The sequence below is a fragment of the Petaurus breviceps genome, unplaced genomic scaffold (genome assembly GCF_028583685.1).
Source record: "Petaurus breviceps papuanus isolate PSGF00001 unplaced genomic scaffold, PetGlider_PUasm1.0 90769, whole genome shotgun sequence".
In the NCBI taxonomy this organism is placed as follows: Eukaryota; Metazoa; Chordata; class Mammalia; order Diprotodontia; family Petauridae; genus Petaurus; species Petaurus breviceps.
Window position 1 is genome coordinate 17,703,607 of NW_027187341.1, and position 27,606 is coordinate 17,731,212.

General features: G+C 39.3%; 1 protein-coding gene across 7 annotated transcripts in view; it reads right to left on the minus strand.

Annotated features, from left to right (window-relative positions):
* TRAK2 (trafficking kinesin protein 2) overlaps positions 1-27,606 on the minus strand; it is a 71,875-nt gene that overhangs the window by 36,006 nt on the left and 8,263 nt on the right. For 5 of the 7 annotated variants that reach the window (XM_069068782.1, XM_069068781.1, XM_069068776.1 and 2 more), the window contains 2 exons: positions 8,612-8,925; positions 7,289-7,483 (listed from right to left, as the gene is read on the minus strand). In XM_069068782.1, coding sequence (XP_068924883.1) covers positions 7,289-7,483; positions 8,612-8,648 — 232 coding nt within the window. In that variant the 5' untranslated portion in view covers positions 8,649-8,925. Of the gene's footprint in view, positions 1-6,470; positions 6,574-7,288; positions 7,484-8,611; positions 8,926-11,291; positions 11,423-27,606 lie in introns of those variants that run through there. The other 2 variants (XM_069068778.1, XM_069068783.1) reach the window with 2 other exon arrangements.

Sequence of the window (27,606 nt, forward strand, 5' to 3'; positions counted from 1 at the left end):
GGGGAAAAAAAAGGAGGAGCTTAATGATAACATGGAGGGAAATTACAGATCTACAGACTTCTATGAACTGGCCCAATGCTTAGCAAGCAATACAGAAGTCAACACTGCCCCACCCTCCCTAGCTTGGGGCCTGAGCATGGGAAAATAAAAGATAAGCCAACCAGGGGCAATGAACTTTACAAAGCTATTACTCTTCCCCATTATAAACCTCCCTTCTATATGATCCATCACAACCTAGCTTGTTTACAACTGTTTTAACTGCTTAAGCAGAATCTTTCCTTTTCCTACTTTGTCTCTTAAGGAATACAACAATTGAGACCTCATTCCCCAAAAGAATGATACCATGAAAGGCAGATCAGTTTTGTTTATCCTATCCTCTATTATCAAATTAATATACTATACCATTTTGTAAGGAAGAAGTCAAAATAAATAGAATTAGGAAGGTCCTAAGGGGATCTGCTACTCCTGGAAAAGATTCTTTCAATATTTTAGTATTACACTACCTGTTGCCATAGTACAGCAAAGAGAACACAGATGTTTACCATGAGACCGGTCTCACTGAGAGGCAGTACAATAAAATGGACAGGCGCCCTTAAGACTTCAGCTCTAATCCTATGAGATTTCTCTATTCCCTGACTCAGTTATATGACCAGAAGCAAATTATCTAGATTCTTCAAGACTCCCATTTCCTCATCTGTAAAATGAGGATAATGGTAACACATGAAAATGCCTCTTTACAGAATCACTGTGAGAGTCCAAGGAGATAATTGTGTGTAGAACACTTGGCAAGCTTCAAGTGTTATCAGATGTCAGCTATCAATATCAAATATCAAAAACAAGTTCTTCTTTAAGGAATCATTCCATTCAATGCCATAACCTTGAGACATTTTTGTCTGTCACTAGACGCTGTACTTTATTAGTTCAAACAAAGGTCATGTTTCCTCTCTTCTCCTGTCACCCGCCTTGTACAATACCTGAGTGTAAGTTATAATCAAGTGTTTTTCAGTGCCTACCAAAAGACCCACCTAGACTGGTTCAAATCCAAGCTACAATAAAATATTGTTCATATTATATCTGTAAATGCACAGAATAAATGCATATGTAAGAATTTACAGTTTGGTATCTTATTCTAATTTTTCAAATTAAAAATCTCACAGGAACAAGAGAACTGAATGAATTGGATTTTCTTCATACAGAAGAATCCTTTCTAAAAACCTTGTGTTCAGGAAAGATTTCACATAAACAAATTAGAAAAATCTGGGGAATCAAACTAGAAAATCAATTTTATATTCACTTACTGTTTAGAGAAATAGAGGGAACAAAAATTCAGTTAGGACTCTTGACTATTCTAAGTTCTTTTTTAAAAAGGATGTTTTTATTCTAAACTTCAAACACCAAAAAAAAAAAAAAACCAAAAAAAAAACAAAAGCCCCCAAAACCCAACTCCATTTTACGTGATTTTTTTTTTTTTTGCTTTTTGGAGGGGGGGAAGGTAGGGCAATCAGGTTAAGTGACTTGCCCAAGGTCATACGGCCAGTTTTGTGTTAAGTGTCTGTGGCCAGATTTGTACTCAGGTCCTCCTGACTCCAGGGCTGGTGCTCTATTCATTGTGCCATCTAGCCATCCCAACATATGATTTTTTTAAAAGCACATAAAAAATCCTACCCACTATCCTGCTTCCATGTTTCTTTCTGAACAGTCTTCTGTTTTCTTCTGTGCATAATTCTTTTTTTTTTGCTATTGGCTTCTTTTTCATTGGCATCACTACTGTTAACCCCCTCCTTCCAATTAACCAAGAGAAAGAGAGAAATCACTGTAACAAGTAAGCATAGTCAAAACAAAATCAAATCTACCTAGCTGCCATGCCCAGAAGCATCTGAGTCTTTCTCTACTTTGGCTGTCACCTCTCCATCAAGTGGGTAATGGGAAACAGCTTTTATAATAGGTCCTGTGGACACCTGGGTGTTCATCGCATTGTTTTTCTTTTTGGAGGGAGGAGGGTAGGGCAACTGGAGTTAAGTGACTTGCCCAAGGTCACATGGCTAGCTTTTCTGTTAAGTGTCTGAGGCCACATTCGAACTTAGGTCTTCCTGACTCCAGGGCCAGTGCTCTATTCACTGTGACACCTAGCTGCCCCCCATTGTTGTTTTTCTTTACAAAACTGCCGTCCTCATAAAAACTGTTCTCCTGGTTCTGCTGTCTCCATTCTGGGTCAGTTCACATAACTTACAATTCCCTGAAATCATCTCCTTTGTAATTTTTTATGGTGCAATTATATTCTATTACATTCACATACCACAATTTGTTAAGCCAATTGTTTAAGAAGTGATCTAAGGGAAGGATGGGGAATCTGAAGCCTTGAGGCCACATGTGGCCTTCTAGGTCCTTGGGTGCAGCCTTCTGACTGAGTCCAAGTTTTATAGAACAAATCCTCTTATTAAATCATCTTTTATTAGATTCTAGTTTTTTCCTTTTTTTAATTCCTCACTTTAGTATTATTCCTCCTCTTAACTCTTTTCTCCCATCCCTGCTTCATCTTGCCCTCTGTCTGTAACTGATCTTGGCAGTTTTCATTTATAGTTTACTGAAATCCAGGTTTTTTTTTTTTTAAGCAATCGGGGTTAAGTAACTTGCTCAAAGTTACACGGCCAGGTGTTTCTGGGTGGGTGCTAAGTGTCTGAGCCCGGATTCGATCCCAGGTCATCTCAACTCTGGGGCCGGTGATCTTACTCACTGTGCTACCTGGCCGCCCCAGGTTTTTTTTTTTTTAAATCATGGTTTTCAGGGAGTCCAACTGCTTCTTAAATTGTCTCTTCACCTATTTTCAGATCAGTTGTTTTTGATATCAGATCTAATAGATTTTCTTTCTTTCCACCTTCAATCTTTTGAGTTTGTTCTAATATCTCTTATTAACCTCATGAAATCCCAAAGGGCAGGAATCACACTTCCTCCTCTAATCTCTTATGATTCAGGGCTGCTGTTTGCCAAAGTGAAAACCCTTTTCCCATGCTACCATTCTTGATTCTTCATTCTCATTCAACTTAGCTATACTCTTCCCAGCCCCAGGTCCTTTAAAACTTTTTGTTGTATTATGAACAACCTTCTTCTCAATTTTAAAACTTTTCCCCTCAAAATTATTCCAGTCTTCATGTTTTCTGAAGGCTACTTTGTCCTATCGCCCTTTTCAGATCATTACTACAGTCCTCTACCAGCTTCAGCTTGCTTTCCATCTTGTACTTTGCACACAATCTTCCCTGCCCTCATCTTCACTCCTATTAGACCCATCATTTGTCCTCAACAGATCTCTAGCCCTCTCATTCTTGCTCTGGCTCTGCTTTCTTCCCTTAACAGTCCTGAACCTATAACTGACAAGTTCAAATCTATTTGTCTTCCACCCTTGACTCCCTTAGTCCCTTGTCCCACTATAATCTCATGTCTCATCAAACCACAACCCTGGGTTACTCCTGCCTTCTCCATTTTGCTGGAAGTCATGCAATGCCAACAACTATGTCCACTACAAAGTCATGTCATCTAATCTCATCTGGACTCCTGATGGGGAATAGCAACCACTCCTCTTTCAACACAGGGATTTGCTTTCTACTTTACTGAGGAAATGGAGGCCAGCTGCTGTGAGTTCCCTCTCCAGGAGTCCCTAAATCCTACTACAATAGCCCCAGGGCACTTCCTTCTCAAAAACCTGAATGGCTCTCTTGTAGCTCCAGGCTAAAATACAAATGTTATGACTTTACCCTTAAAGCCCAGTTTCAATGTACCTTCTTTTCCAGACTTATTTCAGATTTCCCCCTCTTAGCTCTTCATATTCCAGCTAAATGGGACTACCAGTTGTTTCCTGAGGACAGCATTCTATGTCTTACCTCGGTGCCCTCACATAAACATTGCATGCTTGAAATGGGATCCCTCCTCCTCCTCTGCTTTCTTCTTTAAAGTTCAGCTATATAGAGCTCTTCCTGATCCCCTCCAATTTCCTCCCCCAGGTGTAGGTGTTCTCTCCCTACTAAAGTTACCTTGTATTTGCTTCCTTTCTCCCGCCCCCAGGATGTATGGACATTCCTGATGGAGGGTGAAAAACCAAAATGTATACAAATTAAATAAATATACATGTAATAATCACAGGTATAAGAAATAAAAACAACCAATTCAGCTCCTAGCCCTAACTGCCAGCCTGGCCTTCAACATTGAAGATGATACTTTCCAAGGAGGTCAGGGTCAGATTTCTTCCCCCCAATCCCAAATCACCAAAAGATATTTATGTCCAAGTCTCTATCTCCACTCCCCTTCCCAACCCTCCCCCAGGGCCATCTTACACAGTCTCTCACCCTCCCCTAATCCCACCTTAGTTATTCAGTCAGGGGTATACAGCACAAAAGTTTCATAGGAACTCATCTCATTCTGTCACAATGAGCTCTCTCCTTTGTTATACAAAATCCTTTGGCCTCCAGCGGTTCTTCCTTCTCTGGAATTAGTAATCTATGTTTCTGTTCAAGACTATAAGGCGAGGGGGTAGCAGGAGTAAGAGAAACGGGGTTTCCAGCAACTGTTTTCATGGGACCCCAAAGGCACTACCATCTTCCCTTCTGCACAGACTTGGACCTAAGGGTGCTTTGGGCACAAACAGCTCTTCTGGAGGCCTGCTACAAGTCTTCAAAGGAAGCAGGGTCACTGATAGCTGGCTGCTGAGTGATATCAATGGTGGCAGCTCCTTCCAGTAGGTCTGCTACTGCAAAGCATAGCCAGATAGATGCTGTATTGTCTTTCTCCTTCCGTGTATTCATGCAGCTTGATGCTCCCCCACCCCGGCCACGGCCACGGGGAGCTCTCTGGGGACATATCAATGGCATTACTGAGAATGGAGAAAAACAGGGCCTGCAGGCTCAGGCAGTTGTACTGAGGATTGCTATGGGAGGGGGGACAAGGGGACCCTGCCTCTGGGATCCATAAGTAGTCTCCACTTCTTCTGGCTACAGCAGCACCCTAGGACAGGGCTAGCTCTGGGTATTCAAACCGAGGAAGTTAGTATCTGACTTTCCTATCACATGGTCATAATTATGGCCCACGTGTTTCCACCATTCTTGCCACAGTCAGGCCTTGCAGTTTATCTATCTTCTTGCATTTGTTTATCACAGGAACACAGATCTGGAGTTGGAAGAGACCTCAGAGGCCATCTAGTTTGACCCCATTTTACAGATGTCTGAGAAGGTTAATAGATTTACCCAAGGATACACAGGTCGTTAAGAGACAGCTAGACAGTAATGAAGTGGTCAGAGTGCTGAACTGGTAGACAAGAAGGCCTGAGTGTGAATCCTGATGTGGACACTCACTAGCATGTAACCTTGGGCACATCACTTAAGTACTACGTGTCTCAGAGTCTGCATTTGCAAAACAGGAATAACACCTACCAACAAGGCTGTTGTGAGAACTAGAAGAAATAATACATCAAAAGCACTATAAAAACATTAAAGTACTCTACGTTGGTTATCATTTGATTGTTAGCATTGGAGATGGGACTTGAATCCAGGTCCATAAGTGCCAGAACCAGTGGTCTTCCTACTGCACCACACCTCTGTAATGCGAATGTAAATTTTAAAGATCTTCCCTGCCCCTAGGCTAAAGTACACCTGAAGCCTGGGGTGGGAGGCTTGTTTTTCAGTAGATACTTCTTGATTGGCCAGTGAGTCAATAAGGTTGTTACATTCTCTGAGCCAGGAGAAGGCTATATAAGCCCTGATGTGTAGCTTTGTTTTGGGGCTCACTTTGAGAAGTGTTCTGTGATTTGATCTGAATTCTGGGAAGCCGTTGTTGAGAGTCCCCCGGCTTTGAAAAACCCAGATGCGGAAACCCAGATGTTGACTGGGTATGGATGTAATGGTTGGACAGTTTGGAAAGCTGTCTACTTGATCTGTTAATGTCTTGATAATTCTGTCTGTATATTTTGAAGTTTGGGGTGCTGACCTTTTTCCCCTGAACAAGGTAAACGATATATGTCTGACTGATTAAAGTAAGCTTGTTAACCCATTTTGAGTTGCTTTCCTTTAACAAAACAGATCCAAGAACCTGTGGTGGCGGCAAACCCTGAGGACGCTTGGGGTGCTTACTGCTACAACCTCCCAGGGACCAGGCCCTAGGTACACAGTAGAAAAGAAGCTCACAAAAGACAAGGACTCGGTCCTTTGTGTCTCTGTATATTCCCCCTCCCCCCAGTATTTGCTGATCCCAGTACAGGGTCTTATTGTTGACTTGAACTGCCTGTTGGTCACACCTGTTGCTGGGGGCTCCTGAGCAAGGGCTACCTATTTATAATGGGCTCTCTCCCTTTTCTCTTGAGATAAGGCCAATTTGCTCAACTGCCTTTGATTGGGAATTGATTCACTTCCTCCTAAAGCCCCAAAGCAGGTGTTTGAGAGAGGGTCTCCAACATAGCCAACAACTATCCGATCAATATCTACTCCTACCTCTTCTCTCCAACTGACTGGGTTTTAGAAACTTCCTTCTAGGTGGCTGCTTATCTGTCACTGCTCCCATGTGGATCGATGAAGTCCTATTTTATCATAATTGCTAAAACAACAATATAAGAAATAACTGGATATTAAAAACATAATCTGACTTTGATCAAAAAATTTTGGTTTGAATCAGGTATCAGATATGACCAAATGCCCATTTATGGGAATCAGTGTCCTACATGAAATTTAGGAGACTGGGGCTATTAGCACCCTATCAGAGCAAGTGTGGTTTAGCACATCTTCTAAGTACTCCCTATGCATCCCTATATAGGATGGTTTGATTAAAATGGAATAAATTTGTATTCATTTTTCTTTGGCACTATTCTAACAGCTATGCCTCTAAGTATCAAAATTCTTCATGACTTTCTGTGGTAGTGTCCTGGAGGGATGGTGAAACAGAAACTGAGAATACTGACGTAGGGGGGCTTTATTAAATATGGGGACTGGCAGGTCAACTCACTTCAATCACCACAAATAAGAAATGATAAGTTTCTTTCACCTCCATTCCACTCAATCTAGAGGGAAATCAGCAACATGAGATGGCAATGAAAAGGGAGGGAAAACTAGCCCTCCCTGCCCTATGTATTCAAAGTGATTTGGGCCTTTCTGAAGCCAAACTTTCATGTTTCAAATGAGAACATTTTCTACCTGTTAATCTGGGGTCATGCTGGGCAGTAAAATTTCTGCATGCTTAAAAAAACTATCATCATCTCCGCAACACATATACAACACGTACAGCCTTATGAGGTTTCTAAACATGTGACACTTACTCATATAACGGAAAGTCTCTTCAGCAAGGACTGGAGAGACGGCATCAGAGTCATGTTGATTTTGATGAGGAGACTGAGTCCAGTCTTGATTCTCGTATAAGCAGAGGGAATCCACTCGTAGCTTGTATTGGGGTAGCTGTTCTTCTAGCAGGCTAACCAATTCAACTTCAGGGAGATCCTCATTGGAGCAGACATCTTATGAAAAGAGATACCATGTCAATCTGATATGTTTTCATATTATGCTACAAAGAAAAACGGAGTAATCATTTCTGATGAGTGGCAGTCAGTGTAGCACTGTGCATGGAAATAACCTTGGGGAGTTAGGAAGACCTGGGCTCAAGCCCCATATCTGACATGCACTGGCCAGGCATGTCACTTAACTCCTCAGTGTCCAGTCTACTCTTAAAGACTTTATGTTGCAGAGAAGATGTCAACGGACCGCTGAGCTTCCTCAAAGGGAGTTCTCTACACCAGTGAGAGCACAAGTAGAAACACCCCGCCCCCACCCCATGACAAGATAAACAGCATTCATGGTGGAACTATGACATTTTCTTGAGGTTACTTTGGCTCTGGGACGTGGATTTAAGAGCCAATGACTCCTTCATCTTTGTGTCTGGAATTCCTTTGGAGAATAAAATAACACATCAAAGTCCATAGCAAAGAATAATCCCCAACTCAAGGAAAACTATTAGATTGATAAGAATGTTAAGCTACTCATGCCTAGGATTAAATTAACCCAAAGACGTAATAAAAAATGTTAAACACAACTTGTGCTTAATTCCTGCCACATTTTTGATGATCAAGTTTCAATTTTTCTCCTCACCTAACCCTACAAAGGCTAATATTATCAAAGAGGTAAAAAGTTCACAATTTTTTAAAAACTCCATCCTTAAGCCTTAATAATATTTCTTTAAGGTAGGTAAGGAAGAAACCTGAAATGCAACCAAGACCTATCAGTCAAATCCATTATAATCTCCATGAGATTGATTGTCCAGTTTGCTGTTTTGTTGTTGATACAGAAATATATAAAAAACTGCTTGAAGTAAATTTGTCATTCAAGTTTTTCACTGCGATGTATGTTTAACAGAATTTGACCCATACTTGTGCATAGCTCACTACATCGCTTAGAATAGGTTAGCGAGTGCTTTATAAATGATAATGAACAAATAAATGCTGCATTTGTTTAAAACTGGTGCCATTTCTGGGGCGTTTTCTTCTGATATGTATAATTGAAAAGGACTGTGAGAACTCATCAATGTTTGAAATTGCAAAAAAGAATTTTAAACCATTTGGGTCTAGCTAGAATTTAACACATCAACTCACCAGTGATGCTCTCTGAGTCTCTGTGATTGCTATTCATGAGGTTTTCTTCATGTGTCTGTGAATCAGAGATGGCATTCCAAGGCAGCGACAGCCACGGTCCTTTTTGGTGCTGGTAGAGAACAACTGCTTTGGTTTGAGTCAGAGAAGACAGCCATCAAACCATTCAGGAAAGAAAGTGTTCTAGTGACCTTGCTTCCACACCCACAGGTCAGATCAAAACTTTTAAAAAGATGGATGCTTCTAAAAGGTCAAATGCTACATCTGTTGCACTTTACATGATCTCATGTGGCTATATCTCTTGGGACAGCCATCACCTAAAAACAAACATATGTTAAAGATGTCACTTGTAAAATAAATGGATCTGGTCACTTTATCTTCGCAAGTCAGATCAAATCAAGAAGCTGGTTGGGTGAATAAGAAGAATCAGAGCAATGAAAGGTCCTATAAAACAAAGGTGTCAATGTTACCCTAGTGAAGTTGGACTAGGTTAGAATCTAATTGGGAAATGTTTAATATAAATAAAAACACAACAAAGATTGTTCATTTGAGATTTTTTTAAAGTAAAAAGCTGCTTGCAAGAATCCTTTTCTATATGAGTTTGACACTACTGCTATAAAATAAATCTGTCTGACTCAATAGTCAGTCAAGAAATCTAGGACAACAGTGCAGGGAGTCTTTCCTACCTAGAAGGAAGGACTATCATGTTTATCTCAACTGACCCTCCCTTTCAGAATTAAAGATATTACTGCTAAACAACATTAGTTGAGACAACCATATATGAGGTATGTCTATAAATTAAAAAAAAAATGTCACAAGAGTGGTACCAACACAGGTAACGTGGTAATAGGTGAACAGTAAAGGCACCCCAAGGAGATAACATTTTGGCTGGGTCTTGTTGGATAAAGGTAAAAACTAGGGATTAGAGTGGAAGAAAGGATGTTAAGTTCTAGACAAATAAAATGGCATAAACAATGGTACTGAGGGGAAGCACAATGTGTTTGGGACTTCTAATTAATCAGACTGAGTATAATGTAGGTCATATATTAAGCAAAGAAAGGCCAGAATGGCAGGCTGTGGTCAGATTGTAAAAGGCCAGGAAAAGAAGTTTCACTATGTATATTACATATAAATTGCAAACAGGGAAAGGATACAATTTTAAAAAGTGCTTTCAAAAGATCAGTTTGGCATAGATGGTACAATTTTAATTAAATATTAATCTGAATTCCCCAAATGATAAATGGTCAAAGGATATGAACAAGCAGTTTTCAGATAAAGAAATCAAAGCTATCTTTAATCATATGAAAAAATGCTCTAAATCACAATTGAGAAAGACAAATTGGGGCAGCTAGGTGGTACAGTGAATAGAGCACCGGCCCTGGAGTCAGGAGGACCTGAGTTCAAATCCAGCCTCAGACACTTGACACACTTACTAGCCATGTGACTTTGGGCAACTCACTTAACCCCAATTGCCCTCCAAAAAGCAAAAAAAAAAAAAAGAGAGAGAGAGAAAGAAAGAAAGACAAATTAAAACAATTCTGATGTACCACCTCACACCTATCAGAAATGACAAATGCTAGAGGGGATGATGGAAAAATAGGTACACTAATGCACCTGTTGGTGGACAAGTAATTGGGTCTAATTATTATGGAGAACAATTTGGAAGTAGGCCTGAAGAACTATAAAACTATGCATTATGCATACCCTTTCATTCAACAATACTCAAAAAGATTTTTTTAAAAGTGGAAAAGGATCTATTTGAACAGTTATAACACCTCTTTTTGTAGTGGCAAAGAACTGGAAATTGAGGAAATGACCATCAATTGGGGAATGGCTGAACAAGCTGTGGTATATGATTGTGATAGAATACTGTTGTGCTACAAGAGATGAGCAGGCTGATTTCAGAAAAACCTGGAAAGACTTATGGGAACTGATGAAAAGTGAAGTGAGCAGAATCAGGAGAACACTGTTCATTGTAACAGCAATATTGTATGATGATCAACTGTGAATGACTTAGCTATTCTCAGCAATACAATGACCCAAGACAATTCCAAAGGACTCATGATGAAAAATGCCATCCACCTCCAGGGAAAGAACTGATGGAGCCTGAATACAGATTGAAGCATACTATTTTTTACTTTTTTCCCTATTCCCTTTAATAATGTGAATTTTATAACATGACTAATATGGAAATGTTTTGCATGGTTGCACATGTACAACCTATATCAAATTGCTTAGTGTCCCAGGGAGGGGAAAGATTAGGGGGAAGAAGAAAATCTGGAACTCAAAAATTTTTTTTAAATGACTGTTAAAATTGTCTTTATATGTAACTGGAGAAAAAATAAATACTATCCAAAATTTAAAAAATGAAATATTAATTAAAGAAAGGTTATTTAAGAAATAGAGGGGCCTCTGATGTCAATGGGAAGATGATAATGGACAATTAAAAAAAATTTCTTTACTATTTTACCTTTGTTTTCTTTACCCAGAAGAACTATCTTCTGACTAGAAAGTCAGAAGGGCAGTGAAAGCATCTCCTCACTCATCTAGTATAAGAGATTACTTAGTACTAAATTTCTTAGTACTTAGTAAAATACTAATATAGTATTTTATTATACTAATATTAGTATAAAATATTAAAATAGTACTCAGTACTTAGTAAAACTTGATGAGTTCAGCCTACCTGCCTTGGATAAGGTATGTTCCAGAGCTGAACAACTTCCAAATTTCAGTTTAATAAATTCAGATCAGTGTCCAGTCCAGTGTCCCAGGAAAGAGTTCACTCCTTCACTCTGTCTCTGGAGGGTGCTCCCTCTGAAACAGATAAGGATGTGATTTTCTGCCACCTGGTGGACTTGGTCCCATAAAGAAGGGTGAGGAGACAACATATAAGCAGTTCCCTCGGTAATGATGCCATTACAAGAGAGTGATGTCAGGGAGCACAAAGAGCAATAAACCTCAAATCAACAGGCCTGGGGTCTCATACTTGCTAGCCCTAAGTCTCAACTTTGGAGTCTCAGTTTTCTCATTTGCTAGGGGCTGGGTGGTACAGATGACAGAGCTCTTTGTACCTGGAGTCAGGAAGACCCGAGTTCAAATTGACCTCAGATACTTACTAGCAATGTGACCCTGGACAAGTCTCTTAGTCTCCACCTGCCTCAGTTTCCTCCTCTATAAAATGGAGATAATAATAGCACCTAATTCCCAGGGTGACTGTGAAGATAAAATGAGATATGAAGCATGTTAAAGTGCTATTTTTAGTCCTAGTTGCCTGGAAGGGTTGTTGTGAGGAAAGTGCTGGATGCAATGTTCTGGCAGAGACAGGACAGAATGGATTGAGAGCCTGGGGAGAGAGTTAGCAGGGAGATGGAGTGCATGTTAGATCCAATAAGCACAGGAATTCTCTTAATGTGGTTGGTACTGTGCTTGGTGCTGGAAAGGATACAAAGACAAAAGTGAAAGTTCTTGATCTCATAAGGCTTATATTCTATTAGAGATGGGGGGAATACAACATTTACACATATAAATAAATACAAATTAATTGCAAGAAGGAGAGAGCATCCTTCTTTTCAGACAAGAAGGGTAAAGATTTACATAAATTTTGTGAGAAGGATGTGGTGACAAGTATGTATTCGGGAAAGGTCAGATAACCTGAAATAGAAGACCTTTATATGGTCAGACAGAAAAGAGGTAATTTTCTAGGAGGAAGGAAAGTTAGGCTGGGCCTGAGAGCCTTGAACGGAATGAGAAAATTCATGAGAATAACAAGAGTAGGGGTGTTCCACCACACACAAGCGTTACTTGTCTCCAAATGTGTGTGCAACTTAAAGTTTTTATGTAAGAGAAGCCACCATTGGCAGGCCCTTCCCACCGAGATATAAAGGATTCAGAGGCCTTTTGGGCACCCAGGCTAAGGTTAAGGGTGGATTAACTGGCCCACTGAGAACTGCCTCCATCTCCTCAACTCAGCCTAGTGCTCCAAGGAAGTGATCTAATCAGACACAGACACTGCTTATGGAATATGCAACATTCTTTCCCCATCTCCCACCCCCCATGCCGAGCATGGAACTCAGCTCTGTGGCTAGGTTGTATCCCAGATGATTAACATCTCAGGAAAGAAGAAAAAAAGGATAGATAAACCGTAACCTAACCTCTCTCTGGCTCTCCCAGAGACAATAGCTCTACAGATCAGTCTCTGCTTTATTACTAAGTGCATGAATTCAGTGACTGACATAAAAAGTAACTGAAAATGCCTTGTAAATCATAAGAACAAACCACAAATATGTGGGAGAGTCATTTATGGGGTATAGTAAAGCCCCAGTACTAAGGAAGCACTAGTAATGCTTACTAAATAGAGTTGATGCAGAGCTTTCAGATAAAACTATCTGTGTGGACCTAAATTTTCTAAATTAGTTCTTAAGGGACTCAGGTGGTTTCTAGTAGCAATCAATCTTAAATCTTAAAACACATATGTGCCTATTATGTACAAAGGAATATACTCAGTAAAAAAAAACAAACCCTGTATGATGCAATTAATCATTCATAATGAAGGCCACTGTCATGTGAATTCTAATTTATTTATTTGTTGCCAACAAAAACAGCAATTAAATGAAAAGAAAAATACCTTAATTATTTAAAAACTCCGTTTTACATTCTTTTTTTTTCTTACACTTTCTAAATTCATTGGTGGATTAAATAAGGGAGAAACTTGTTTTGATTCACTCAAACTATATTTATTAAGCGTTCACTATGTGTAAGAATGTATAGTCACTGAAGGAAGTTGCCCTTCATACTCAAAGAGGATCAAAATGACATGACTAAGTCAGGGTCAATACACATGTCTGACTGTGGCTGATCAGGTTCTTGCCCTCAAAGAGATTACAATGGGATTAAATAGGTTTTTGTATACTGGCTCAAGAGCCTAAACACCATTTGCAACATTTCCACTGTACCAATGCTTTCTCAGTTTTGAATGGCTGACAGGATTTAAAACTGGAGAACCACGGTTAAGATTTTGGCTCTTCCAATTACTACCTGTGTGACTTGGGCCAAGTCATTTGCCTTTTTGGACTTCAGTTCTGTATTTGTAAAATGAAAGCGTGGAACCAGATAATCAAAGAAGTCCCTTCCAACTCAAAATCTATTTTACAATAGCATCATAGAACTTCCATGACAAGAATTTCAATTGGAGGCTATTTAGGTTAACTTTTACCAGAAGAATATGAGTCTTCTCCAAAACATCTCTGCCAAAAAACCCAAACCAAACCAAAAAATCCCATCTGTCCTCTGCTAAAAAATCACTCCCTAATAAATACCTTGTGATATAGATAGTGTAAATATGATCCTTTCATCTCACAAATAAGGAAACAAACTCAGAGAGTACAAGTGATTATTCAAGATCACATAGCTAGTAAGAGTTAGGACTGAAGCTTAGATCTCCTCATTCCAAGACTAGTATTCTTTCCATCATTCCTGATCCCCTTTTTAAGACAGGAAAGAGAGAAAGCAGAGGTAGAAGTCAAAGCAGAGAAGGGAGGATATGAAAGACTCAAAATAAAATTTAGGAACATATTTCTAGGTAGAAACAGGATCTCCGTGCAGCTCCAGCTCCTACCACCTCCAATCCATGTAAAAGGGGACTCTGAACAAACTTTGGAGCTACAGAACCCACAAAATGACACAGAGGAACTAACCTTCCACTGAGGATTGCCCAGCAGGAACAGACCAGCGCAGTGCTACGGGAGCCAAGCCCAGGCCCAAGAACCAGAGGTTTTAGCCCCAGGGTGGGCCTGACCAGCGGCTGGCTGGAGGGACTCCAGATCACCAGCAGCTGTGGCGGTCCAGAATTATCAACACATAGATTTGAAATACAAAGTGAGATATCAGTGCAGTGTGGACTTTAGGACTTAGTAGTTGGGAGTGCATTGTGGCAGCTTCAGCTTCTGGCCTGCAGATTGTAGGGGATCAAGCGACCAGCCTGAAGGGTAATCGCTCTTGCTTTAACCTGCTTGGATCTGGATTGCGGTCTAGGGTGGAGGTCCTGGGGTGTGTGACCAGCTTGCCAGAGCGTGTGGAGGCCTCAGAGAAGGAACCCAACTAATACCTCCGGCAGCTGAGAAAACCCCAGTGTTTGGAATGAAGCTCCCCTGTCTGGTGGCAGAGTCCTACTGTGGCAAAAAGCCCAAAAGTCAAGTAATTGGGTGGCAAAATGAGGAGACAAAGGAAGCAAACCAAGCAAAGCAATCCAACATTAGACTCCTATTTTGGGGACAAAAAGGATCAAAGCATTGAACAGGAGGAAGGCAGTGAAGTCAGAACTCCTGCACCAAAAGCTTCAAAGAAAAATACGAGCTGGTTACGTAACAGGCCATAGAGGACCTTAAGAAGCAGATAAGAGAAGTAGAGGAAAAATTGGGAAGAGAAATGAGAACGATGCAAGAAAATTACGAAATAAGAGTCAGCAGCCTGACTGAGGAAAATAACACCTTAAAAAACAGACTAACTCAAATGGCAAAAGAGGCTCAAAAAGGCCATGAGGAGAAGAATGCCTTAAAAAGCCAAATTTGCCAGATGGAAAAAGAATCTCAAAAGCTCACTGAGGAGAATCATTGCTTCAGAATTAGATTGGAGCAAATGGAAGCTAATGACTTTATGAGAAATCAAGATGCCGTTAAACAGATCCAAACAAATGAAAGAATAGAAGGCAATTTAAAATATCTTATTGGAAAAACCACTGACCTGGAAAATAGATCCTGGAGAGATAATTTAAAAATTATTGACTACCTGAAAGCCATGATCAAAGAAAGAAACACATTTCTAGAAATCCTTACTTTAAAAATTCATATATTTATAAAAGCATAGGAAAAACTTCAGATAGTCCATAATTAAGAAAAAAATTTTTTTTAAATAAAGCTATAGGTTTTCCACTGTAGAACCCATTTTTCAATGATAAAAATATTCATCTTTTTTCAGTTTTTACCAGAAAAAGAGCAGCCCACACACAAAAGGAACCTTAGAGGCCACCTAATCTAATACTCTCATTTTACAGATGAGAAAACTGAGGCCCACAGAGGGTAAGTGACTTGACCAATGTCACCTAAATAGAAAGAGGCAAAGCTGCAGTTTGAGTCCAGATCTTCTTAATCCAAATCCAGCAATCTTTCTACCTCACCAATTTACTTCCTTCCCACAGGCTCTTGCTTAAGTCCAACAGCAATCATAAGTACATGAAACTGTATTCAAATTTTATGTTCACTTGGAGTTTCCCAGTCTTGTACTTACCATTAAAAAGTTACAGTAAGTCAACATTTTCACAAGGTAATACTTTGGATATACCCAAAAGGGCTTAGGATGCAAACTCATCTATGAAACTATATGGAGGAAGATTGTGGAAGATTATAAGTGGTATCATTTCATAAAATAGCTCAAAGTCTGAAGGAAAATCCAGTTTAAAAAAATTTGGCAAGAGACTCAACTCATCCTGAGGGGATTTAGGGATGAAATGGGAAAGACAATGAAACAGATGGAAAAGTTGGCAAAGATTTTTATAACAAACTTATTTTCACCATCAAGAACAGAGCTGCCTTTGGTTTGGCCTACATATGGATTTTAACAACATAGTCTTAAGTCACAGAATCAATCAATCAATAAACATTGATTAAGTACCTACTATGTGCCAGACATTGTGCTAAGCCCTAGGGGACACAAAGAGGCAAAATCAGGCCCTGCTTCAAAGGGCTTCTGATCTTATGGGTAGACAGCATGCAAAGAAATATATACAAAGCAAGCTATACACAGGATGAACAGAAAATAATTTATTTTTTAAAATTTTTTAAGCAATCAGGGTTAAGTAACTTGCTCAAGGTTACACGGCCAGTTATTTTGTGTGGGTGTTAAGTATCTGAGCCCGGAACTGATCCCAGGTCTCCTGACTCTCGGGCTGGCGCTCTTACTCCCCGCGCCACCTGGCCACCCCAGAATAGGAAATAATTAAAAAAGTAAAGGGGGGGGGGAGGTTTCCTGTAAAAGATGCAATTTTAGTTTGGAATTAAAGGAAGCCGGGAAGGCAGTAGGTGGTAGGATTGAGCAGGCAGCAACATGCTACAAACAAGAAATTGCAAAGCAAAAGCCATTGTAAACAATCTCATCAAAGAAATGTTATGATTAAGACAAGCTGGTCACTTTGTGTTAATGACGGATGAGTGATGCCCAAGTGATCCATTAGTATCCTCCTAAGGCCAAAAGAACTAAAGGAAGGTTCACAATAGAAAACTTAAGGAAGAACATGGCCATAAATTGCAAAGGATAAGTCATGAATAGTAAGTCATGTCATCTGCATTGTTGGAATACTCACAGGGATGAATCCACAGACATATTAGAGTACCAAAGCAATTAGCCATGACAAATTGATAATAATTTCTATCTGTATAAAAAACAAAATAACTTGTTACATTAAAGTCTACTCTGTTAGACTGGATGGGAAGGAAATACTACAATAAGCCAGAAGTTTTTGGTCTTCAGTTAAAAAACTCCTGGAATAGAAACTTCTAATATATTACCTAGGGTTGCTAGGTGGCCAGGGGCAGGTGGGAGGAGCAGCAGATAAAGTGAGCTCAAATCTGGTCTCAGATACTATACTAGCTGTGTGATCCTGGGGAAGTCACTTAACCCTGTTTGCCTCAGTTTCCTCATTTGTAAAATGAGCTGAAGAAGGAAATGGCAAACCACTCCAGTATCTTAGCCAAGAAACCTCAAATGGGGTCACAGAGAGTCAGACATGGCTGTAAAACCACTTAACAACACCACTGAAAATCTAATTGGCAAGCATCTTACCTTGAAGTCTTAAAGATCTGCACGAAGATTTAAGAGGCCAAGTGACTGGCCCATGGTTACTATTTGGATAGAAGCAGGATGTAAATCCAGGTCTTTCTATCTCCTTTATCCACTACGATAGGCTGCTTCTTAGCAGACAAGTATAAATTGTGGTAGAAATCTATTGGAAACTATCCCAAAAAAGCACTGTGCAAGTACTTATGACAATGGCCATTACCAATTTTCTTTACTTTCAGGGAATCAAAAGAGCAAGACTGACTCAGCTCCTCCCTCAGAGTTAGCCAAACCATTAGCCCAGGAGGCATCTTACATTGTAGTAGTATATGTATAGGTGATCTAATGCCTACACAGTATAAAGTCCTTAATTTTAATCTATTTCAGCTCTGTGCCCTTTTATTTCATTTCAATCAATGTTCTGTTGTTTCTCTGGCTAATGCATGAAGAGCATGGTTTCCTAACAGCCTTCAACCCCTGATATACCCATGATTTTCTAAGACATCATGCCCATAGAGGGCATTCCCACCTGCCATTTCTAAGCCCTTGCACAAATTTTCCAGCTACTGTCTATTCTGGTTACTGCCATGGGAGTACAATGGAAAGGGCACTAAGTCTGAACTCCAAAGACTAAGGGTTGACTCCTGGTTCTACTACTGAATTCTGCCTCTTTCCCTTGGGCAAGGCTCTTTTCCCTGGATCTCAGGCTTCTCTTCTATAAAATGAAGAAGACTAGATGACTGCTGGGGTTCCTTCCAGGTCTAAACCTATAATTCTATGATTTTTCCTTTCAAGTAAAAAATACTAACAAAAACTGATGAGGTAAGAAAATACAGATAAGTCAAAATATCTCAGAGGTTTGCTTTGGAAAGGGTTAATTCAAGCATGGTTCTAATGAGGGTAAAACTCCCCATACACACCAGTTAACCAGATGCCTGGGTGAGGGATGAGGCCTTCGGTCACAAATAAATCTGAGGATGTATGTAGGCATGAGCCAATTAAATGGCCTATCATAGATAGGGTAGAAGTGGGAGGCAGGAGACCTGCAGTGCCATCTTTGTATAAGAAGGCCATTACATTAGAGTGTGATTGTATTCCATACCATAGGTTATTTATAATCTACTGAAACCAGAAAATTTTATAACTGTTAGGAGCATTGGGGGTCATCTCACACACTTTACAGATGAGTAAAAGGAGGCACAGAGAGATAAGTGATTTGTCTTGTTACAATCAGCCTTGCTGCAAAACTGGGATCACTCAAGTTTCATTTGATCACTCAAAAACAAATCATTCAAGTTTCCTAACTCAGAATACGATATTCTTTCCCAACTCTTCTCACTGTTAAATTTGGCCCTCTGAGTTGTGACAAAGTCCATAGTTATCTGACCTAATAGTACAAAAATAAGGGTCAAATGCAAGATAACCACTACCTCCACCATATAATCTAGAAAATGGATTTGTGCTCCTCAATGGAAAGCAGAAAACCTAGGAAGAAAATGAAAGGTTCTTTCAAGATGGTTGTTAGCTCACAAAATTAGAAAGTTTCAGGGGAAATATTTTTTTTTTTTGCCTGAAATTTGTGGGCCTCTGTAGTATTCTCCCTGCTCTAATTACAGGCCCAAAAAACTATCCCTTAGTCAGCCATGGATAGACACCTACTGTACTCTAGAGAATTCTTAAATCACCATTTCCTTTAATGCTACCATACTAGTTAGTGGGCTCATAGTGGGCATTTAACAAATACTTGCTGACAATGTATATGCTCAACACAAGATCATAGATTTAGATGAAGAAAAGACCCTGGAGACTTCTCAGTCCAACCTGCCCATTTTACAAAGGAGGAAAGTGAAGCAGAGAGAGGAGGGGGAGGGCACTGCCCTGGGGTGATGCTTCTGCAATGCCTAGATCTTATGATCATAAGATCCTTAGAGGTGTCTCTCCTTGTCTTCAAATCTAGTGCCCTAAGCCTCCACAACAAACTGACTGGTGTGACAACTCACTGTAGGTAGTGCCTTAAGGTTTACAAAGCTCTTTATATTTATTTATCTTGTCTTTGGAATCTTATGATAATAAACCTCATAAGATAAGTACTCAAGATAAACTTAGAGCTGTCTGTATGTTTTCTGTACTAGACTTGACTTATTCACTCTCAAGTGAGCACTTTGTTACTTTTCATTTAAAACAATCAACCAAGCACATGGGTTTGGGGGGGAAACTTCGGAATTCAAAAGCATTTAGGAGAAAATAAAATGAGGAGGGCCAGTGATTTCTTTATTTAGAGTAAGACTTCAGTCAAACCACAATGGCATGACATCAAAATAAATGCTGCTAGCAGGAAATAGCAGAGCTAATCACATAAACAATTTTTAGCCCAGCTATGGAATTAAATGCTCACTCTGTCACCATGGGGACCCAAAGATAGGGTCCAAACACGTGAGTCCCTAGGTTGTTGGACTCTCCAGAAGCCTGAAAAAATAAAGACTCTCCAGTCACTTCCCTCCAACATCTAATCTTGGCAGAAGCTGTTTCATAAAGGAGGGTGAATCCGGGAGCAGCTTCACTGTGGTCCTCAATGAGCTACAGTTGTACTTGATGCTGCACAGACAAAAGAGTGAGCTTTTAGCAAAGCACTCCTGGGTTGCAGGACTCCTTTTCCCTTTCTTGAGGGGTTTAGCTGTAGGATATACACCCTAGGAATATACCAGCCAAGCTTACTGCAATGTATCTAGGCTCTAGGTAATTCAATTCTAAAAGCAATCACTTCAGAGCCCTGCAATGATTTGTCAGCTCTTTCTCAAATGCAAATTTCTGCCCAGGGCTGATCTTGCCATTGCAGATGCACTTCCCATCACTCTGTGGGCAGGCAAGGCTTTGGTAGGAGCTGCTCTGATTCCTCCTCATTTTACTGGCATAGCTTGAAAGAAGCCACTCTGGGATGAGAGGAAGCTTAGCAGAGGTTTAAAGTTAGTAGAATTTTAATATCACCAATAATAATATGAGCTAAATAAACACGAGGGAACATTTCACTCTGAAACATCTCTTATTTTTTTTCCTTACTTCTATCCTCTGATACTGTCATCAAAGTATATAACATCACAACAAAAACATAGCTATAGTTATGAATGGATTTGACTGAAACTGTAATTAATTAGAGCTTTTAAGGATTGCAAAGCACTTTACTAATACTGTTTCATTTGACCCCCACAACAAACCTGGAAAATTCAGACTATTATTATCTTCATTTTCCAGATAAGAAAACAGAGGCAGCCAGAGGTTAAGTAATTGATCCAGGATCACCATGAGGCTGGATTTGAACTACGATGGTCTTCCTGACTGCAGGTCGAGCATTTTACTCACTGAGTTGCCTGGCCCAAGTGGGATCATAAGGAAGATCCTGGGGCAGCACAGGAGTACAAGTTGGTTTGTTTATCATTGTTTCCATTACAAAGTAATGAATGAGGCAGCTAGGTGATGCAGCAGATAGAAGTCGGGAAGGCTCATCTTTCTGAGGTCAAATCCAGCCTCGGACACTTGGTAGCTGTGTGACCCTGGGCAAGTCACTTCACCCTGTCTGCCTCAGTTCCTCATTTGTAAAATGAGCTGGAAAAGGAACTGGCAAAGCACTCCAGTATCTTTGCCAAGAAAACCCCAAATGGGATCACAAAGAGTTAGGTGGTCAATTAATGTTTGAATTGATCTGAACACAGCCTTCCTTTAGTAAAACTATTATTTAGATCCTCACTCGTTTTCATAGATCCAACAGGTTTCATACTTAGCTTAAAAGATAATTTTCCTTGGCAAGCTCAGTCCCTGCTGTCTAACATGGGTTCTAAGGATATACCAATGGTAGATATTAATTTCACTTTTAAAAAAGTAACACTCAAAACTAACCTATGATGTACACAAGCACAGTGACTTTATTTCTTTGTGAAAAAAGAAATATTTTCAGCAAACTAGCTGTACATTGATTCATTATACACAGGCAATCAATAACTTTCAAACGTAAGTCAGTTGTCTAGTACAAAGAAAATATTTTCCCGAAGGAATAATGTGATATATAAAGAAGTGAGGTTGCCAGATTAGCCCATGAAACTTCATTTAACATAGAATGTACCTGAAGGATGGTATATTTGCCAGGAAAAGTAAAAGAAAGTACTGCAATGCTTGTAAGAAAGGACAGGCTAACTTGAGACCTAGGTCTAGAGTCCAGAAATCTGGGTTGGAATCTCACTTCACTTACTATTTATTGGTGTGATCATGGTCAAGCCAGTTAACTTCTCAGAGTTTCACTTTCCTCATCTGTAAAATGGGAATAATACTTATCTTACTTAAATCATAGGTTTGTTGGGAAAAAATAGTTTTGTAAAACTTAAGAGCTCTTGACAAATGTGAGTTATTATTAACAAAAAACAAAAAGCAACTTCTTTTTTAGGTCTTAATCTTGAATGTAAGTGCTTAATCAGAAGAGAACATAATAAGGAGATAGAGGTAGGACTTTGTAGGAAACCAGGAAAAACAAGGGGAAAAAAGGAAGAAAGGAGGAGATTTTTTTATAGCACACATATTGGACAAGGATCAGATTAACAGCAAAAGCAGATGGGGAACAGCAGATAGTAGCAGGGGTAATAAGAAGCAGACCCTCTTAACAGTAGAGGGAAGAAAAGGTAAGAAAAGCTTTGAGGAGTAGGTAGGAATGGTAAGTCATTTAGTGCCAGTAGGTCCTCTAATGGAAGATTCCCTAAACTCATTCAGAAACAAAGTCCTTTCTGGATTGACTGTTATGGAACCCTGAGGGGTCATGGATAGGAGAAGGAGTTACAAATCTAGGGGACTAGGGCACTGTATCAGATGAAGAGGAGTTTGGGAAATTTTGAGGAAAAAATTAGACCAAATTTCATAGTGAGAAATAGGACACCTAACTATTCTTGAAATATAATTTCATACTGAACATTTTAGAAGGAAAAATATTGCATCTAAATTATTTTACAAAATCTCTATTCTTAATTTGTTGGGATCCCAGGGTTCCTTAGATAAAAGAGATTTGCTTTAAAGACATATACTATATTGAAGGCACATTAGTCACAGGTCAGCTATTCTTTTGCTAATAACTGCAGACACTAAGCCAGGGAAGAAAGGTTATCCGTTAAAAACCCGAAGATTTTTAACATCTTCCTGCCTGTCAATTAATTCTCATTAACACCTCTACATATCTGAATGCTCTGAAGAATTAGAGGCAATGTGGTAAAGTGGATAGAGAGCTGGCTTTAGAGTCTAGAAGACCTGGATGATTCAATTCCACCTGCCGTAGGCAAGTTATTTTAACTCTCAGGGCCACCCACCCCAGGGAACTCTCTAAGAAGGCCAAAGGCAAAGCAGTTGCAGATTTACTTAGAGAAGCATGTTCTTCTACCAAGAGCTCACAGGTTCCACCCAAAGCAAAAGACACAGTTCAAGAGAGGGTAGACCTATCAGGCCGGCCCTAGACAAAAATATAATCTAAAAGATGCCTGGAAAGAGGGAGGAGGTAAGGAAAGAAGGAATGAAGGAAACCAACTTCACCAACATTACCTCATTTGATCCTCATTACAACTCAGGAAGGTGGGTGACATTATTATCCCTATTTTACCATTGGGGAAACAGGCAAAGAGTGAGGAATAGAAAATGACACCTACATTATAAGTCTGGGTGACTGGAAGGGCAGTGATACCCTAGAGAGTAATGGGAAAATTAGGAAAGCTATGAGCTTGAACTCAGAGGTCAAACCCGACCAAAGAACAAAGTCAATACTTATCCAGATACTTTAGGCTCCTCCAGGTAAGACATATCAAGGGTAAAGCCTTCAAAGAAAAAGCTGTCGAGGTATATTTCAGATGCTTACTGAAACATATTGAAATAAAAACTCAATGGTAAGAATGTTTAAAGCAATTAGTTTTAACATATATTTTTGGGACTACAAAATGAACACCAAAACAGATTTGCAAAGTATCTTGTCAACACATTAACAAAGCATAAGGTCTATCACCCTAGGCAGCAATCACTTTCTCTTCATCAAAAAGGACAAATAGGATTGATGAATGGTCTTAGATACATGATAATCAGATTAAACATTTATGGTAATAATTTTGGAACAAATCGTGGGAGGCTGATAATAGGTTCTAGCCTCTTGATTTGTAGAATAAAACTCAATGTAGTTTATCTACAGATAAAGCCTAAGAAACCAATCAACCAACAAACATTAATTAGGTGGTTACAAAGAAAAGGCAAGAAACAGTCCCAGCCCTGAAGGAGCTTACATTCTAATGGAAGGGCCCCTCAGGTGCTTTCTCAGTCCCTTCCCCAACACATTAACTCTCAATCCCATAATAAGCGAGGCCATTAAATTAGATGACTTAAAAGGTCTTTTCTGTGCAATTCTTATTATTAAAATAGCCAAAGTGCTTCAGATTTCACTGCAGGAAAGTGTCAAACTAAATGAAATTAATTAGCATAGGCATACTCAATATAGAGACAAACGTTTTTTGTTATTTTGCATTCTGATTTTCAGGTGTTTGGATCATTTGATGGTGTATTTGGTTCAGTGGGGGAAGAGGGCAAAATGAGGCAGAATTCAAGTTCAAGGATGTTATAGTTTTAAAATGTGGCCCCCCAAACTGTACTTTTTATCAATAATTTTTCTCTATTACACTAATTACAAACTATGCAGTACATTTCCAATTAGGCTCCTAGGAAATTGAATTAGTATTCACTGAAATTTGTCATGTAAATTCCACGAATCCAAACAAGCCCAATAACTATATAATGGCAAAAAAAAAAAAAAATTATTAAAAGACCCCAAATCCTTGCATAAAATGTGATAAATTAAAGAACTTGCAAATACTCCAAATTTAAAAAACAAACAAACCTGTGATTAGAGTTCTCTGCATTATCTCAAAGGGATACTGTAAAGCATAAAAATTTTTTTTTAAATGATCAAAATGTGAACTATCATTAAACTATGTATTTCCAACACTTCAAATCATTTGGGAAATTTTAGTTGTACTGCTTTTCTCACCTTTCTCCAAGTGGTTTTTCTACTCATTTCATCACAAGGTTGCTATTAGCATGGAATAACAGGGAAATTAAAAAAAACAACAACAACTATTCTTTGGCAGTGGAAACCAAGTCACACGGTTGTTAGCAGGAAAGAAGAACTAACCTAGGCCAACTACTCCAGTATCAGTCACAAAGGCAGACTGCAGTATCAAATTCACATGATAGTCCTTAACTGATTTCTCAGGAGAAAGGAGACAACCTGGCTCAAAGACTTTACTTGAAACTTATTTGACTGAGACAACAAGCTCTTCATTACAAGTAGACTCTCTGAACACAAACTACTAAGAAGATGTGGACTGTTTCTCTTTAGTTTTCATTCTATCGAGCCTGGTGCATTACCATAATTTAAAAATTTATATTCAAATTTGATAAATTATATTATGGGCAGAGGGCACCACTCAAGTAGTCATTAGGTAATATTTTTAACTGAGCATGTGCACTAAATTGTACAAGGATAATCCCTGCCCTGCCCTGAAAGGCTTCCCCCAACCAGGCCTGCCTGGAACATATGTTCCAAGAAACTATTATTAACAAAACAGACGTAATGTTAAAAAAAATTTTTTTTGACCTTATAAATCCAGACCTTTGTAAATATACAAAGGCTACAGAAAGAGGAGTTGAACAAAGATTGATACTCATGAAGATTAAAAAAAAACCAATATTAACAATATATTCCAAAAGGTTCTTATTGATGGGGTTAAAAATTCTTAAAAATCTTCATACCTTAAAGCAACAGATTTATGGGTACAATGAAACATAACTGTGATATATTTTTAGAATTAGACAAACTAATTCTTTAAAACATCTGCAAACATTTTACTCTAATGCTGACTAGTGAAAATTAGATGTAAAGTCAAATCAAAAAGAACAATCAACTGTAAACCATAAAAGTATGGATAAATCAAGAAATAAAATACTGCACAAATGTAGCCAGGCTGGGAAATTTACATATTATTGTTTTATAATTTTAGGTTTAGAGTTTTATTTGTGGTTTGACTGCTATTAAGATAATAATGATGATAATGTAAAAACCATTTATTTTCTTGTGGCAAGGAGAAAAAAAAATTCTAAAAATAGCAATAGTTCAAAAACCAGAGGCTGGAAATTCCTATGACTATTGCTTTACTTCCCTTAATCCAATATAATGTAAACAGACTACTGTTGGGCTTCATGTGGTCCTAAACCTTTTAGTTTTTTTAAATTTTGCACTTTTGCATAAAGTAGTATTTTAAAAGTAGGAATTATAAAAATTACTTGTTTTATAAATAAACAGCTTATCACCTTTAAGCAATGTGGCTCTAAAAGATAAGTCATTGACCAGGACCACTTATTCCACCATCTCTGCTATATCTGGTGCAGGCTATATCTACTCATGGGTATTTTGTGCAAGTATCAAGCAGAGATAGCTCATAATACCTTATTTGCCCTCATTTAATCCTTATTTAACGTTTAGAAAGAGTTAATGATTACAAACCACATGAAAGTCATTTATAGGTTGCCTATCACATTACAAACAAGGAATAATGCTGGAGACATGACGCAAAGAATGTCGTCAAAAAGTATGACTGAAAAAGGAGAGAGGCCAATCACACGCCCACAGCATGGACTAGCCAATGGCGCATGTTCCCCTTGTGTCTTTAAAATGTTATACGGAGGGGATTCTCTGTAGCTAGTGTAGACACACCCGAAGGGCAGTCATGAACAGCCAGGGATCTTTGTGATTGGAGGAAATGCTCACGATGATGAAACCACCACCCTATTAAGAGTGAAAGAGACAGGGAAAGGGCATTTTAAAAAAAATTATGTGACCCTTATTTAAGATGGGAAAGACCACCAATTTTTAAAAACTTAGTGTTAAGACAATGTAATGAGAGGTAAACAAAAAGTTTTGGATAAAGCTCAGGTTTCATGTGAAGCATAATTTATAAAATTCTGATGACATGTGAACTGACTAAAAACGGCACCAATTGAAACTGTTTTAAAGTTATATTAGATATGTTTTTAAGAGATATTGCTTATCTGTGAGAGCCACGGTGTGAAAGAGTCATGTCAGCACTTCGATGGTACTATCAAAGATTATTTTGAGAAGTACATAAATATCATTTTTTTTCCCCGTTTAAGATTGGGTCTCGGGGGGCGGCCAGGTAGCACAGCGAGTAAGAGCACCATCTCCAGTGTCAGGATGACCTGGAGATCGAATCCCGGGCTCAGATACTTAGCACCCACCCAGAAATACCTGGCTGTGTAACCTTGAGCAAGTTATTTAACCCAGATTGCTTAAGAAAAAAAAAAAGATTGGGTCTCCCCATTGATGAGATATGGGCTGTGGGAAACCCCTGGAGCTCTCCTTCAGTCCTAGAGGTACTGGCTCTGGGAACCTCCCTCGGACTCTTGATTAAATTGTCTCATTTGATGAGGCATTTGCATGAGGCAATAGGCCTCACTGTGGCTGGGCCCAGACCTCTAGCCTAGTTACTACCGTGTTTCCCTGATAATAAGACAGTGTCTTATTATATTTTTTTTGGAAAGAAAAACACCAGAGGGCTTATTTTCAGGGGAGGGCTTATGTTGTCCTGACTCAGCTCTCCTCCGCGGCACTGCTCTCAATGGCGCCAGCAAGCAAATCACTGGGGAAGAATAGGATGACGCGCTCACTGCTGCAGCTCTGAGTGCCGCATGCGTTTCACGGGGGGGGGGGGGACGGGGGACGGTGCATACAGAGGGTACCGTAATGTAGCCTATAGCGCAGGGGATCACCTTCACTACAGTAGCAATCTCAATAGGCTTATTTTCGGGGGAGGGCTTATTTTAGAGGAATCTTACACAGTAAGGGGAGGGCTTATTTTCGGGATAGGTCTTATTATCGGGAAACACGGTAACTACTAACTCTAGCCTAGCCCTCCATTGTTCATCTACTTCCCACCCCTGAGCCTATCAAAATATCAATACACCCTTGAACTGGCCTAGTCCACCATTGTCTGTAGCCTGCAGCTACCTCCCACCCCTAATCACTCATTGACCTCATTAACTCCTCCAGAAGACCCCCCCCCCAACTCCTCCTCTGGACCACCCCTAGATTC